Below are 15,030 nucleotides of genomic sequence, written 5' to 3'. Positions count from 1 at the left end.
ATGTACCAACTTTCAAGTTCATAGCTTTAGCAGTTAAGAAACGTGCCATAGTTACACTCGAACGGTCAATTTACGCCATTTGACCTCTGTGACCTAGAAAAGGAGGTCAAATCCAAAAATCATAGGAAATGTGATGTATCCTTGCTAGGAGTCCCTGCCATAAAATTTTATCGAAAACAATTCACTCAAATAGGCAAGATATTGCACTTCTTCCTTTTTCCGTTATGGCCCCCTGGTGGCCGAATAAAGAATCAGATCAGGCCAAAATTCGACATCAGACGTTATCTGATGTAGGGGGTTATATGCACCAAGTTTCAAGTTCATAGCTTTACTGGTTAAGAAACGTGCCATAGTTTACACTCTAACAGCCAATTTACGCCATATGACTTCTGTGACCTTGAAAAGTAGGTCAAATTGAAAACCCGTAAAATATGTGATGTATTCTTCCAAACAGTACCTACCATAAGAATTTTATCGAAAACAAGTCACTTATAAGCGAGATATCACACTTTTTAGATTTCCACTTTTGGCCCCCTGGTGGCAAAGTTAGGAATCAGATCGAACCAAAATTCAGCGCCAGAGGCTATGTGATATAGGGGGTTATATGTACCAAGTTTCAAGTTCATAGCTTTAGTGGTTAAGAAACGTGCCATAGTTTACACTCTAATGGCCAATTTACGCCATATGACCTCTGTGACCTTGAAAAGTAGGTCAAATTGAAAACCCGTATAATATAAAATGTATATTTGCTATGAGTACCTACAACAAAAGTTTTATCGAAAACAAGTCACTTATAAGCGAGATATCACACTTTTTAGATTTCCACTTTTGGCCCCCTGGTGGCAAAGTTAGGAATCAGATCGAACCAAAATTCAGCACCAGAGGCTATGTGATATAGGGGGTTATATGTACCAAGTTTCAAGTTCATAGCTTTAGTGGTTAAGAAACGTGCCATAGTTTACACTCTAATGGCCAATTTACGCCATATGACCTCTGTGACCTTGAAAACAAGGTCAAATTAAAAACCCGTATAATATAAAATGTATATTTGCTATGAGTACCTACAACAAAAGTTTTATCGAAAACAAGTCACTAATAAGCGAGATATCACACTTTTTAGATATCGACATTTGGCCCCCTGGTGGCCAAACAGAGAATCAGATCGGACCGAAAATCAGTGTCAGAGGTCAGCTGACCTAGGGCATTCTGTGTACAAAGTTTCAAGTTCATAGCCCTAGCAGTTAAGAAACGTGCCACTGTTAGGATACGACGACGACGACGACGACGACGACGACGACGACGACGACGACGACGACGACGACGGACACAGCGCTATCGTATAGACTCCCCTTACGGTGAGCCAAAAAATGTGATATCTCTCCGAATGACTTGTTTTCGATAACATTTTAATAGTAAGCGCGCAGCAGAAAAGCCATAGGCTTTTCTGCGAAGTGCTACCATTGTTAACGTGCATACGTATCCAATGTAAACAATGTTTCTCATGTCCATGGATTCGGTTCAAATGGCTTAAATTTGACTTAAAATGGCCGCCAAAAGAGATAAACGCGCGAATGAAGCAACTCGACTATTCTGAGCTCAAAGAGAGAACCACATGAATATTCACACTGTTTTTTAATCAAACTTCAATTTCAGGGGGTTTACCCCCCGACATGTTCCTCAGGTTCTTTGTTCATTAGTCTGGTGTTCCTCAAGAGTCAAGTGTCTTCCAGTCTCTTGGCCTGCAAAAACCCTTTCCAACCAATTTTTTATGCATTAACCATTCGGCAACATGTTGGTGGGCGAAAAACCTGATCCCTGACCCCTTGAATTGGTTGCCCAGGTACGACCACAAGCAATTGTCTCAAGGAAGCCACCAGTACGACCTCTTGGCAGTCTTGCCAATATCATGCCAGTGAAAAGGAAGGGTAATGATGGTTGAGGGTTGGAGTTAGGGTACCATCAAAGGAGTACCTCTTCCTCGCTCTGGGTTAAACGTGTCAAAGGACTGCACCATCATGAAGGTTTGGGGGTTCCACTCGTGCGCCCCGGGATAAGCAGCTCGGAAGGACTTATTGAGAGGCCAATAGGGGGTTTGAGGGGCCTTCCCCCAATGCACTAGCTAAAACATGTCAGAAGGACAGGGGTTGGGGGGGGGGCTCTAATGTCGACAGTTGCGCGAGTTCAATAGAGCTTGCACTTTATATTAGAATCTGCCAGAGTGCCAGACTACGATAGTCCAGACACCTTTCGGGGGGGGGGGGGGGGCATTTTTCATTTCTTTGCCGGCTATTATGGTGATGAAGTTGAGTTACTGCTAAAGAGATTCACGGTGAAAACTGTCTATCAAAACAAAAAATTGGCGGAAGGAACTACAGCAGGTTCCCAACCAGGGGGTTTGGGGGGTTTCCCCCCCCCCAACCTTAAGGCGCTGCGCGCTTTATACTAGGGCACTGCACTGATAATATTAGGTTCTCCTAACAAGGACACATCACAAATCATACGGGTTTTTGATTTAACCTAATTTTCAAGGTCACAGAGGCCGACTTTGGTTTGACCTATATACTATACATGTAGCATGTTTCTTAACTCTTTCCCTGCCACGACTATTTTCAATTGATATCCCCCAGTTTGCCGCAATTTCACTATTTTTACCAGATTCAAATAATTTTTAGAAAAAATCAAGAAGACATCATATTTATCCTTGAAACTCGTTTTATTTTCTCTGTCTCAGCTTACTCTTTCACCTACATATCAGTTTTACTGCTTTTTTCCATGGTAGTCATTGAAGCAATCACCTTTGCAGAGGGGCACTTTGCAGGTTTTGCTTCTATCAGCAGAAAACATGCGTTTTTCCCACCATTTTCACTTGATGATGTCACGAAAGGCATGCGTAGAATGAGCAGACGATCGTCTGCATGGAAGCTTAACACATGAAACCATTTCCTGGTACAGTACCGAGATGAAATCTGGTGTAATGACGGAGAACTAACCATTTCGTTCTGAAACGAGTTTGGCAGGAAATGGATGGGAAGTTGCGGTAGTTCTAGAACGAGATTTGCACTTCCAGGCAAAGAGTTAACCAGGATGAATTCCTGACCACCAAATATCTATACGGTGAATACAATGGCCCCTGGCCGTTTCATTGAAATAACCCAAGAACGACAAGTGGGTGAAACACTTGAAAATGGACTTGTTCTCACAATCGCGGTAGTTTCCAAGGCCCAAAATGGAGTGGATTGTGAAGAGTTCACGAAAAAAGACTTTCATCTAAATGTTCGTCTGAGGAAAGTCGTAGACCATTGTTACGCACTGTGTAACTGTAAATCGTGTATGTGACCAGTGTCAGTGTTATGATCAAGCAGGCCTCTCAATTGCACTCTGGCTACACCCTCTAGGGTGTGCCCAAATTGACTGGTGCCCAAATTACAGTACTTTTAAAATATGCCCAAGTTAAGGTGAAAATGAGAAAAAATGAAAGAAATACAGGATTTCACATGTTTAGAGGCTATAACAGTGTAAGAGTATTCTATCTGGCTTCATAATCATATGGAATCATTTTTTTTAAATACTTTTATGATTTACTCACCTATGAATGGATTTTTCAAGGACACAGGTGTGCCCAAATTCAAAATGAAAAATAGAGGGTGTTAACGAAGTCTGTGCAATCGAAAGGCCTGTTAAGGCACGTTCTTGCGTTATAGATGCACTCCAAACACAACGATCGGCATACCTCCCCTGTACCATGCGTCCATGTATAACCCTTTCAGACGCCTTGTTTTGTGCAAGAATACATGTACCAAATACTGTCGTCCACGCGGCGGAAACTTTAACTACACACCAGAGTTTTTTTAAATATGGACTCCACCATTTTTCTTCTGGACTCATAAAATCAAGGTACTTGAAAAAAATTTTGAGTCCAAAGAAAATGGTGGGACTCACAGCAAAAAAACCTTAATCACAACCCTGACTGTGGATTAGATGCTCGGCAATTTGGAGAACTCATTCTCTATGACTTAATCTGAAGAAGTTATTAGGCCTTGTAATGGGGCCATAGTTAAACACCCTGTATACTTCATTTACATGCGACCAGGTACAGTACATACATGCACTGCTTGAGCTCGCTGGCTGATCGGTGTCCATGGAATTGCCCTAAAGCATGTCAATATATTCATGGTATTCTACAGACCATTGTATGTCTTCTGTTCCAAGGCCCTTATAACATTAACTTCAAGACTTCATTCAGTGCTTGAAGAGCACCACACAATAGCAATTGATAAGCTTTTCAGGATGTCCATGTTTCATTTCACCTGCTTCCAATGTACCTGATTAGTCAGTGGCTATTTCAGTGTTGCTTCACACTCAAAATGAAAAGGCCAGGGGCCATTGTGCTCACTGGTATTTAGGTAACGACTTAACTGACAATGAATGTTTCTTGAGATATGACCGAGGAAGACTGTGAATTACCACTAATACCTGTATCCTAATCATAGGGCACTTCATATGTCATTGCAGTTAAGAAACATGCCCTAGTTAGGCCGCCAAACAGCAAATTCACGGCATTTGACCTCTATGACCTTGAAAAGTAGGTCAAATCAAAAACCTGTATAATATCTAATGTATCCTTGCTGGGAGTGCCAACTATAACAACTTTATCGAATACGAATCACTAATGAGCGAGATATCACACTTTCTAGGTTTTCACTTTTTGCCCCCTGGTGTCCAAGTCGAGAAACAGATCAGACCAGAATTCAGTGTCGGAGATAACCTGACCAAGGGGGTCTTGTGTACAAAGTTTCAAGCCCATAGCCCTAGCAGTTACGAAACGTGTCTCAAAACGGCCAATTTACGCCATTTGACCTCTATGACCTTGAAAAATTGGTCAAATCGAAAACCTCTACGATATGTGATGTATCCTGGCTTGGAGTACCTACCATTAAAATTTCATCAAAAACAAATAATTAACTAGTATTGGGCAATTCGCCTAACAGCAAATTGCAGACCATATCCCTGGTGAAAGTATTTTGTCATGTTGAGAAATTAGGTTTGCACCAGGATATAACCAGATAAATCAGAGGCAAATAACCCTGAATAACCAGCTGAATTAGGTTGTGACAGTAGGTGCATCATAAATACTAGAAATAGCGATGGTTCTGGGACTGCAACAACTCAGCATATGGATGGTCAGAATCCAGCAGACAACAAGCAAATGTAATCTGAATCTCAACATCTTTTGTATCTTTTGACGAGTTTTCTGGTCGAGTTGGGGAAACCAGTTGGCCATCTGATATGGCTGGTGGGGATGAAAGCTCCCAATGTTGGGACGACCAATAAATGAGAGTTGAACATTGAATTCCTTTGAAGTGTAGGTTGTGACGAGTCAGGCCAGTTTGTGCATGATTACAACATAGGGGTAACTAGTTGCAACAATCCTTTTTTAGTGTAGATTGTGAAGGAATAGTCTTGATCTTTCAATTAATTCCTTTGGTATGGTGCAACAAACCAGTCCAGTAGATATATACATGGTCATAGCATACGGCATCGAGACAACCAGTATGCAAGGTTACGGCCAGGCCCAAGGGGTATGACCGATCAGCACTAAGAGTAAAAACGTAACATGCAATAATATCTTTTTAAACTAACTGCCACAGTAGGTTTATTTATTCAGTCTTTTTGAAGTAAAAGTATTACAGTGAAAAAGAACGAAATACGGCTGGAATATTATACTGGTTTGTCTTCGGACGGCAAATTCAGCACTGCACCGATGTCAAGGTTAAGACGGTTATACGACTTTGCCTCATCAGCTCCTCGTGGTCAAGGCTCCTATATCCGTGACTGATGCGGTCGCAGAACAGAACAGATGCTGATCATCCCCGTCAGGCTGTAAAACAGAGCGAGGAAATATTTTAACTTCACCAGAAGTTTTATCATTCATTATTCAGACCAACAGACACTGTTACCTGCTAATAGTCTATGAATTTCATTGTCATAATTCAGAACAAACACTTATCACCTTTGCTGACAATATTTTCAGAAGGTGTGTATACATTCGTGTGTCCATTTACACTGCATGTGTATACGTGCTTTACTGTACATTTCTACAGGAGTGAGCAGGATGTACAGAAAAACGATCTCCAAAACTGCTGCTTTCAGCACTCGCGACACGTTAAGCGAGGTTTCAGCAATTATTTTCAGTGAAGGTATATCTCATGTGTAGAGTCTGGGTGATTTTGAGACATTCTTAGGTGTTTAAGGCGCACAGTTTGATGAAACTTGCCCGAATTCGTAATTTTTTTGATGAATGTATATCCGCCATTGCAGGATCTGGAAACTTTTGGATGACAAGTTTGCCTCAAAAGATGGACGTGCTCCCTATAATCACCCAAACTAACAGCGAATATATATTCTTAAGATCCTTTCCTTGACCTCTGATGAGTTAATTTTGTCTGATGCAGTGTTTCAACACAAATTTGAGGGCGATTACAATCACGAAAAATTCACACTCACCCAGTCTAGAATGCGTAGACGAAATGTCTGTTGGCTCTTCCATGTAGCGGGTATCCTCCCACCTGTTCAGGTCGGGACAACGTTGAGCAACTTGCCTAATCGGTAAAAACGCGGGAGGCAGTGCTATTACCGGAACGGTTCAGAACCGGCGATTTTCATCAAAAATCACCCGAAAACTAAAAAAGTAAGCAACGGCTGCAAAAATAAAGTACACGTTGTTCGTTAGCAGGTTATGAAACGTAACCTAACCAAATTATAGGTCGTTCCGTGCGGCAGTTTCGGAGATACGTGTCGAAAACCACATCCCTCGGGTCCTGGCGATCGGCTCAGTAAAAACAATAGACCATATCCACGGAGTTGTGGATATGGTCTAATAAGTGAGATATCACACTTTTTGTTTGCAGTTTTGGCCCCTGGTGGCCAAGTCAAGAATCAGATCAGACCAAAATTGGCTGTAAGAGGTCATCTGACCTAGGGGGTCATGCATAAAAACTTCCAAGCTCATAGCCCTACCACAAGTACCAGTTAAGAAAGAGACGTGCCACAGTTACACTCAAACGGCAAATTTACGCCATTTGACCTCTGTGACCTTGAAAAGTAGGTCAAATCAAAAACATGTATGACATGTGATATATCCTGGCTGGGAGTACAAAATTTCATCAAAAACAAATCACTAATAAGTGAGATATCACACTATTTATGTTTTCAGTTTTGGCAGCCAAGTCAAGAATCAGACCAGACCGAAAATTAGTGTCAAAGGTCATCTGACCTAGGGGGTCATAGCCCTAGCGGTTAAGAAACGTGTCACTGTTTTTGAAATAGGATACGACGGACGACGATGGACACTGCGCTGTCGTATAGACTCACGTAGCCACGGTGAGCCAAAAAGACACTTTTCAAATGATTTTTTGGGTACATTTCACCTGAAAATGGCAGTCTATTTCATGCCCAATGTTTTAACCATGACCCATTGAATAAACATGACGATTTTCATAAAAATTCAATTGTCTTGTAATTAGGTCAGGGTAATCATAATTCTTTATTTTCACCATAATATATGATCATCCCACTATGGAATACACCATCTCTGTGAATGTGAAATAGTATGATCTAGTGGTAATTTTAAGTATAAATCACTGTTTTCTTGAAAATAATTGGAGATATCGTGCAGAATCGAGAATTCACAATTTACTTTGTAGTTCCAACTTGGCCGAGGGTAGCGCATGTCCAATTTTTGTAACATCAGGGCTCTTTTCCAATAAAATTACTGTCAGAAAATCAGTTGTTTTAGTCAGTTTGGGTAGGTTTATTGTATGTTTTGACAATGTTTTCAATAATTTCATCCCCCCGACAGTTGTCTAATGTTGTTCTTGATAGTTCTGAGACTTTAATGCACTAGCTACGAATACATTAGATGGTAAGGCCACACTTTTTTAATAAGTCGGATTACGCCGGTTGTCATTTTCCCAAAAATGAAAAAAAGCAGTCCCAACGAGCACTTTTCACACTCACTTTTTTACTGCCTACCATAAAATTGCATCTTGACCCTCAATGTAATGACATTGCTGAGCTTTACAGACAACACGCGTCAGACCTTTGATGCGTGTATGCAATCTATTTCAAGCTGAAGTTGATCGGCTATTACTCACTCGTAAACGGCATCGCTGTACACACAACGGTAACAAGTTAGCGTGATGCCATTGACCATCGCTGTAGACCCTTTGCGTTTTAATTGTAAACACCTGGACGCCATTTTCTCCTGACCCGGAAGTCAAATGGAAGTGCCCGGCTTCATGGCAAAACGCATTCATTTTTCGTCAATTCGAAAAATTTCAGTGTCTCTTCACTTGTGGTAACTCCAACCAGTTTATTATGTTCTCTAATTATCACTTAATACCTGTAACATCCACATATTGTCCAATAACATACATTCGATAAGAAAAACGGCATTAAATGAAACAAAACTTTAGCGGACGAAAATAGTTCATCGCCATCAACGATCACATGGTGTCTGCAGTCCGAAATGTTAGTCCTCATGAATTTATAATAGATTGATGCATCCACTGATATTGGCGCGGTGAGGATTGGCCTGCAGTGCACATCACTGCAAATGGCACTCAGTCTTTGCTTGGCCGCTCAAGATATATATTTAACTCAGGCCTAAAAAAAAATGCTGTGTTTTGGGTCGCACGACTGACCCTACCGAAAAGCCCCACACCTAAAATATTTTTCGAAGGTGAGAAAATAATAAAACTCAAACTTTGCCGAAACACTGTGTCCGTCTTCGTTTTATTCCTCCCAATGCCAGAAGAGGCAAGACCACCATTGATTTTTTAAGCCTTTTAGCAGAACTTTAAATTGTCAATGTTTGACCGCGACGCATCAAATACTGCGTGCGGTTGTGAATCTGAAATTTTGATTATGATATTCCAGACACTTGGGCAAGTAAATGGTGAAAAGTAAACTGGGAGTTGACCACAGAAATTTTTTGATAATCGACAAATTGGACAGACATTGATATTATTTCCACTCTTTTCAGCCAACTGGCGGAAAAATCTTAAAACACACCCCTATTGCCAAATTAGCAAAATTCAAAATTAATTTTTTCATCAAATAATTTCTTTATATCTGTAGACTTGCCACAGCAAATATTTTTTCAATACCTCTCCAAATATGTACTTGGTAGTTAAAATACTCGCATTTAATTGATAGGTCTTGACCCTCCGTCAAACCTATGAATATTCACTGGTGGTATTGTCTCAGAAGAGGTAAGACCACCATTGATTTTTTAAAGAGATTGAATCGTCTTACAACCGAGAGCAGTAGTGACATCTGTAGCGAAATTACAAACTACTGTGTGACGTCACTAGTTCCATATAAGGAAGCTTATTTACATAACTTTACAACTTTTTGTTTACTACGAGTTGAAAATTTGCGAGCAGCACATGGATCCCCTGGGTACCTGTCAGCTGTTTCCACTATGGGTCACATAATCGGCTACACAGAGGCCAATCTTCTGGTATATAAATAAAGTCGGCGATGATAGCGGAATGCAGTTAGGACATGTTACATCGTCGACAATAGTAATAGAAGTGATGTTTTAGCAAAGAAAAGATGGAGAATGCAAAGAATAGTAGTACATATATGGACTTTGAGTCGGGTGGGGACGTGGAAACCATGGAAACCAAATAACCTTAGAAAGAGGACTGATTACGATACGAACATGATATATATAGCGATACCAGACAAAACGCTGTGTATGTGATGTATGCTTTCATGAGTAACGTTACACATACCTGGGTGCATCAGTTTTCATCGGGATAGCCTACTGTATTTGGCAGCAAAAGGCTAGGCCTTCAAGACTCCAAAAAAGAACTTAGCAACATCAGATGAATATAGTAGGCCTATCCTCTCACCTTCGATTCCAACATTAAGGAACGGCAGTGTATCTATCCGCAAGCGAAGAAACTACAGGCAGTTTGTCGCAAAACATCCAAATACATGTAGTGCCTTACGAATCTGCAAGGGGCGCGTTAACGATAATGTTGCAAAATGAATGTAAAAATTGGTCGCATTGGTCGTAAATATTGTCTTATTTTTCAAGATGAGAGTATGTTGATGATAAGAAAACGTAAACCAATGACAGACCAGTATTTCTTAAACCTTGCAAGTGTTTTGGGGTCCTTGAAACTCCTTATATTTATCAATGAAACTTTATTCCCGCCTAAGGTTTTGACCGGGCCGTCCAAAACTCCCCATTTTTTGGCGGACCCTTCCCTTTAAGCCTTTTAGCAGTTCGTGAATCTGAAATTTTGATATGATAATCCGGACAGTCGGGCAAGTAAATGGTGAAAAGTAAACTGGTAGATGACCACGGAAATTTTTTGATAATCGACAAATTAGACAGACATTGATATTTCCACTCTTTTCAGCCTGGCAGAAAAATCTCAAAACCAAATTAGCAAAATTCGAAATTAATTTTTTCATCAAATAATTTCTTTATATCTGTCATGTCTGTAGACTTGCCACAGCAAATATTTTTTCAATACCTCTCCAAATATGTACTTGCGAGTTAAAAACATGCACTCGTCTAATTGATAGGCCTCGACCCTCCAACCTATGAATATTCATTAGTGGTCTTGTCTCAGAATAGGCAAGACCACAATTGATTTTTTAAGCCTTTTAGCAGTTAAATTGTCAATAATGTTTGACCGCGACGCATCAAATACTGCGTTCGGTTGTGAATCTGAAATTTAGATTATGTTATTCTGGACAGTCGGGCAAGTAAATGGTGAAAAATAAACTGGTGATTGACCACGGAAATTTTTTGATAATCGACAAATTAGACAGACTTTGATATTTCCACTCTTTTCAGCCAGCTGGCAGAAAAAACTCAAAACACGCCCCCTATTACCAAATTAGCAAAATTCGAAATTAATTTTTTCATCAAATAATTTCTTTATATCTGTAGACTTGCCACAGCAAATATTTTTTCAATACCTCTCCAAATATGTACTTGAGAGTTAAAAACATGCACTCGTCTAATTGATAGGCCTCGACCCTCCAACCTATGAATATTCATTAGTGGTCTTGTCTCAATGAAGGTAGATTTCAGGGGTTAACATTTTGAGATTTTTTCAAACTAATGTAGATGACATCCCACAACTCTCCAACAAAGGAAAGTCATATCTGGACATTTTTGGAGAAATGAGAGACATTTCAAAGAGTGGTACAACTGTGCCAAAGCGACGAAAGAGGACAAAATCGACAAAAAGTCATGATTTTGCAGCCAACAGCACCAAATTCAAAGACCAGCCCTGGCCAGAATAAGCAAGTTATGGAGCTGAAAATTTAGGATGCGATTTAGGAATATCTTTGCTGCTTAGGGCACAACTTTCAGAATCAAGGCCTAAGTATTTTCAAAGAAATTACAAAACGAATGGCAACACAGCAAGACTTGTAAAATTGAAACCGAACTTAGACCGGGGCAAGGTTGCCTCATATTTGGGTCAAATCAAGTTTTTTTTCTCATTATTTTAGCTTGTTTTGACCTTAAATCATCAGCAATACAATATTCTAAATGAATTAAGAGTGATTTGAGCACATTCAAATTTTTCACTAAATTGACCCAAAATGTGATGTAAGTGGAGGCAAGACCACAATTGATTTTTTAAGCCTTTTAGCAGTTAAATTGTCAATGTTTGACCGCGACGCATCAAATACTGCGTTCGGTTGTGAATCTGAAATTTAGATTATGTTATTCTGGACAGTCGGGCAAGTAAATGGTGAAAAATAAACTGGTGATTGACCACGGAAATTTTTTGATAATCGACAAATTAGACAGACTTTGATATTTCCACTCTTTTCAGCCAACTGGCAGAAAAAACTCAAAACACGCCCCCTACCAAATTAGCAAAATTCGAAATTAATTTTTTCATCAAATAATTTCTTTATATCTGTAGACTTGCCACAGCAAATATTTTTTCAATACCTCTCCAAATATGTACTTGCGAGTTAAAAACATGCACTCGTCTAATTGATAGGCCTCGAACCTCCAACCTATGAATATTCATTAGTGGTCTTGTCTCAGAAGAGGCAAGACACAATTGATTTTTTTAAACCTTTTAGCAGTTAAATTGTCAATAATGTTTGACCGCGACGCATCAAATACTGCGTTCGGTTGTGAATCTGAAATTTAGATTATGTTATTCTGGACAGTCGGGCAAGTAAATGGTGAAAAATAAACTGGTGATTGACCATGGAAATTTTTTGATAATCGACAAATTAGACAGACTTTGATATTTCCACTCTTTTCAGCCAACTGGCAGAAAAAACTCAAAACATGCCCCCTATTACCAAATTAGCAAAATTCGAAATTAATTTTTTCATCAAATAATTTCTTTATATCTGTAGACTTGCCACAGCAAATATTTTTTCAATACCTCTCCAAATATGTACTTGAGAGTTAAAAACATGCACTCGTCTAATTGATAGGCCTCGACCCTCCAACCTATGAATATTCATTAGTGGTCTTGTCTCAGAACGCCAAAAACCATGGGTGCGGTCATCTTGGAACGCTCCATCTCGGTGGAGGAAGGAAACTGACGTCACTGCAATCAAAATGGCAGCAGCATCGCTTGTCACGGCAGGTTCTGCTAGTAAGTTCCACCATACATCAAGTCTGAAGCGGATAAATAATTCCTCAACACTGTAAACAGTACTTTTGAGTGTGAATTTCAATCATATATTGAGGAAAAAAATAAAATAACCTTCCGACCGTCCTACCCTAAAATTTATTTTTGAGGTGACCCGAAACACAGCATTTTTTTTCAGGCCTTATGTCAATTTTCTTCTACAAGGAAAATACTCTTGGGATGTTACACGTATATTCTAAAATATACAACATGATTAGCCGGTTGAAATACTTATCACTCGCCTGGAGTACGCAGTAAAAATCCTAAAATCCTAGCGGTTAAAATCACAACGGTAAAAATCCCAAATTACAATGCATAAAGCATTTTGAACAAAAATTGAACAAAAATTGATTTCTTAAAAAAATAATTTTTGAACAAATTTTGTTGAAAAAAACAGCCCCATAAAGTTGTTTTTTTCTTGACTTTTTCATTGGGGGATATCCAACACAAACATGTTCTTTTTGAAGGCTGTCAGAAAAATAGCAAAAATATTTTTAAAAATCTCCAAATACTCCAAATATCTGAAAATATTTGAAAAAGGAAAGATTCTGAAAAATTTATAAATTTTTGGATTTTTACCTACAGAAACATTTTGGGGATTTTTCCCGTTGAATGTTTACAGTTCGATTTTTACCTTGATTTGTTCTAAAACATTCCCCGCAAGGAACCAAAAAAAGGTTTTCTGCAGGTGCATTGACGAAAAACTAAGACGTTTTGCCATGAAGGAGGGCACTTCAGGAGAAAATGGCATCCTGATGTTGACAATTATTAACGCATAGGGTCTATTACTCAATCAGCGGTCTGATATCTTGGCAAGTGTTGCGTTTTTGAGTCTCATTCAAAAACCACAATAGGGCCTATACTTTGCAATGAAACTTACGCACCAACTTGAACCAAGTCGTATAGATGGCGCTCTGGTGGCGGCGAAGACAAAGGTTTTGCTAGATGAGACTGTACAATTAATACCAAAAAAGGCCCCGGTATGGAATGGTTCGAACGGCCCGATAAGACAAGAGGTATAGTGGCAGTGAGTGAAAGATTCCGGTTGCGTTTATTCTGGAGCATTTGAAGACTGTACTGTAGTGTAGTGTAGTCTAGTGTAGGAGGTCCATCGCATGCCAAATCGTCGGACGGGTATTACATGTATGATATACACTAATATATGTCGAACCCTAACCCCTAACCCAGCAATCTGATTGGCTCCGACGATTTGGCACTGGACATTAGTGGTGGGCTAGTACGGTTAGTTCATCATCATCATGGGACATCGTCATGGTCATGGGATTTCGGAGAGTTTCTTTGTATAACAAGTCCGACCTCAGCCATCATCACAGGGGAAAAAAATGTACAACTTCGTAAATTTACTTTGGTTACCTTGTCATTTTTTTCGTTCACCCAGTGGCGTGGTGCAGTAGTACTACGAGTGCAAACGACTTATTTTTCTTGTCAGAAACGTGATAATCCCGGTACCGGAAACAGGAAACGAAGTTTGGCGAGCATGCGCGCACAGCCGCCAAAGTCACATGACGGAGTAGAAACCACCATGGTAGGTTTGGGAAGACAAAAATATCTCCCCAAAGTTTTTCTGATTTTTCGTTATTCAGACAAGCAAACGACTGTTTACCTGTTGATAATTAAGCTGGTATTACTGTAGATTACGTAGTGCGCAAATTGTAATGGAAAATTTTGTTAATTCCGGGAATTTCGATAGAAATGAAATGCGATTCTGGATGCTAATCATCGGCTAGGCCTGTAGTATGGGCGGTTATTACCCCAAATAAAGACAAACCAAAGCAAAGACACTTGTGTAGCATATAAAGGACACGTAGATTGATACTCCTGGGTGGTTAATATGAGGAAGGCTCAGGCCTCGATAGGGAGCTCTTCGTTAATAGGGCTGGTAAGCGAGAAGACTCGGTGGGGGGGGGGGGGGGTTATATAGTTAGGTCTTAGGATGATGCCATCATGGCAGTTTACCGAAGAAGCAGTTGGCTAGCACACAATGTCAATGATTGATGGCGAGTAGTTGGTGGGTGGGAGAGGGGGGATATAGTTAGGATGATGCCATCATGGCAGTTGACCCAATAGACGCTGTCGCAGTATAGAAAATAAGTGGGGAGAATGTGGGAAACTAAACACAACAGGAGAAGGATAGGTATTTTTGCCCGGAGATAAGCATAATGATCCCAAGACCCAAGTGTAATTAAGATTTATATTCTAATTCAAAAAGACCAACGTCGCCTAGACATACAGTCATGCATAGACTGATGTAGCACAATGCATGAGACACCCTGTATAACGCAAATTTGAAAAAATTTTACCTCTGCCTTAT

At 39.9% G+C, this 15,030-nt stretch overlaps 2 protein-coding genes across 3 annotated transcripts in view; one reads left to right on the top strand and one right to left on the bottom strand.

The window, feature by feature from the left end:
• Window positions 1-14,165, bottom strand: part of LOC135501996 (N-alpha-acetyltransferase 50-like) — a 103,058-nt gene extending 88,893 nt beyond the window's left edge. For both annotated transcript variants that reach the window (XM_064794403.1, XM_064794404.1), the window contains exon 1: window positions 14,073-14,165. In XM_064794403.1, coding sequence (XP_064650473.1) covers window positions 14,073-14,080 — 8 coding nt within the window. In that variant the 5' untranslated portion in view covers window positions 14,081-14,165. The remainder of the gene's footprint in view (window positions 1-14,072) is intronic.
• LOC135501993 (V-type proton ATPase catalytic subunit A) overlaps window positions 14,102-15,030 on the top strand; it is a 112,599-nt gene continuing 111,670 nt past the window's right edge. The window contains exon 1 of the mRNA XM_064794399.1: window positions 14,102-14,244. Within this exon, the coding sequence (XP_064650469.1) occupies window positions 14,197-14,244 (48 nt within the window). The 5' untranslated portion in view covers window positions 14,102-14,196. The remainder of the gene's footprint in view (window positions 14,245-15,030) is intronic.

This window comes from Lineus longissimus, chromosome 18, assembly GCF_910592395.1.
Source record: "Lineus longissimus chromosome 18, tnLinLong1.2, whole genome shotgun sequence".
In the NCBI taxonomy this organism is placed as follows: domain Eukaryota; kingdom Metazoa; phylum Nemertea; class Pilidiophora; order Heteronemertea; family Lineidae; genus Lineus; species Lineus longissimus.
The sequence above is the reverse complement of the archived record's forward strand: the minus strand, read 5'-3'. Positions and strand labels throughout refer to the sequence as shown.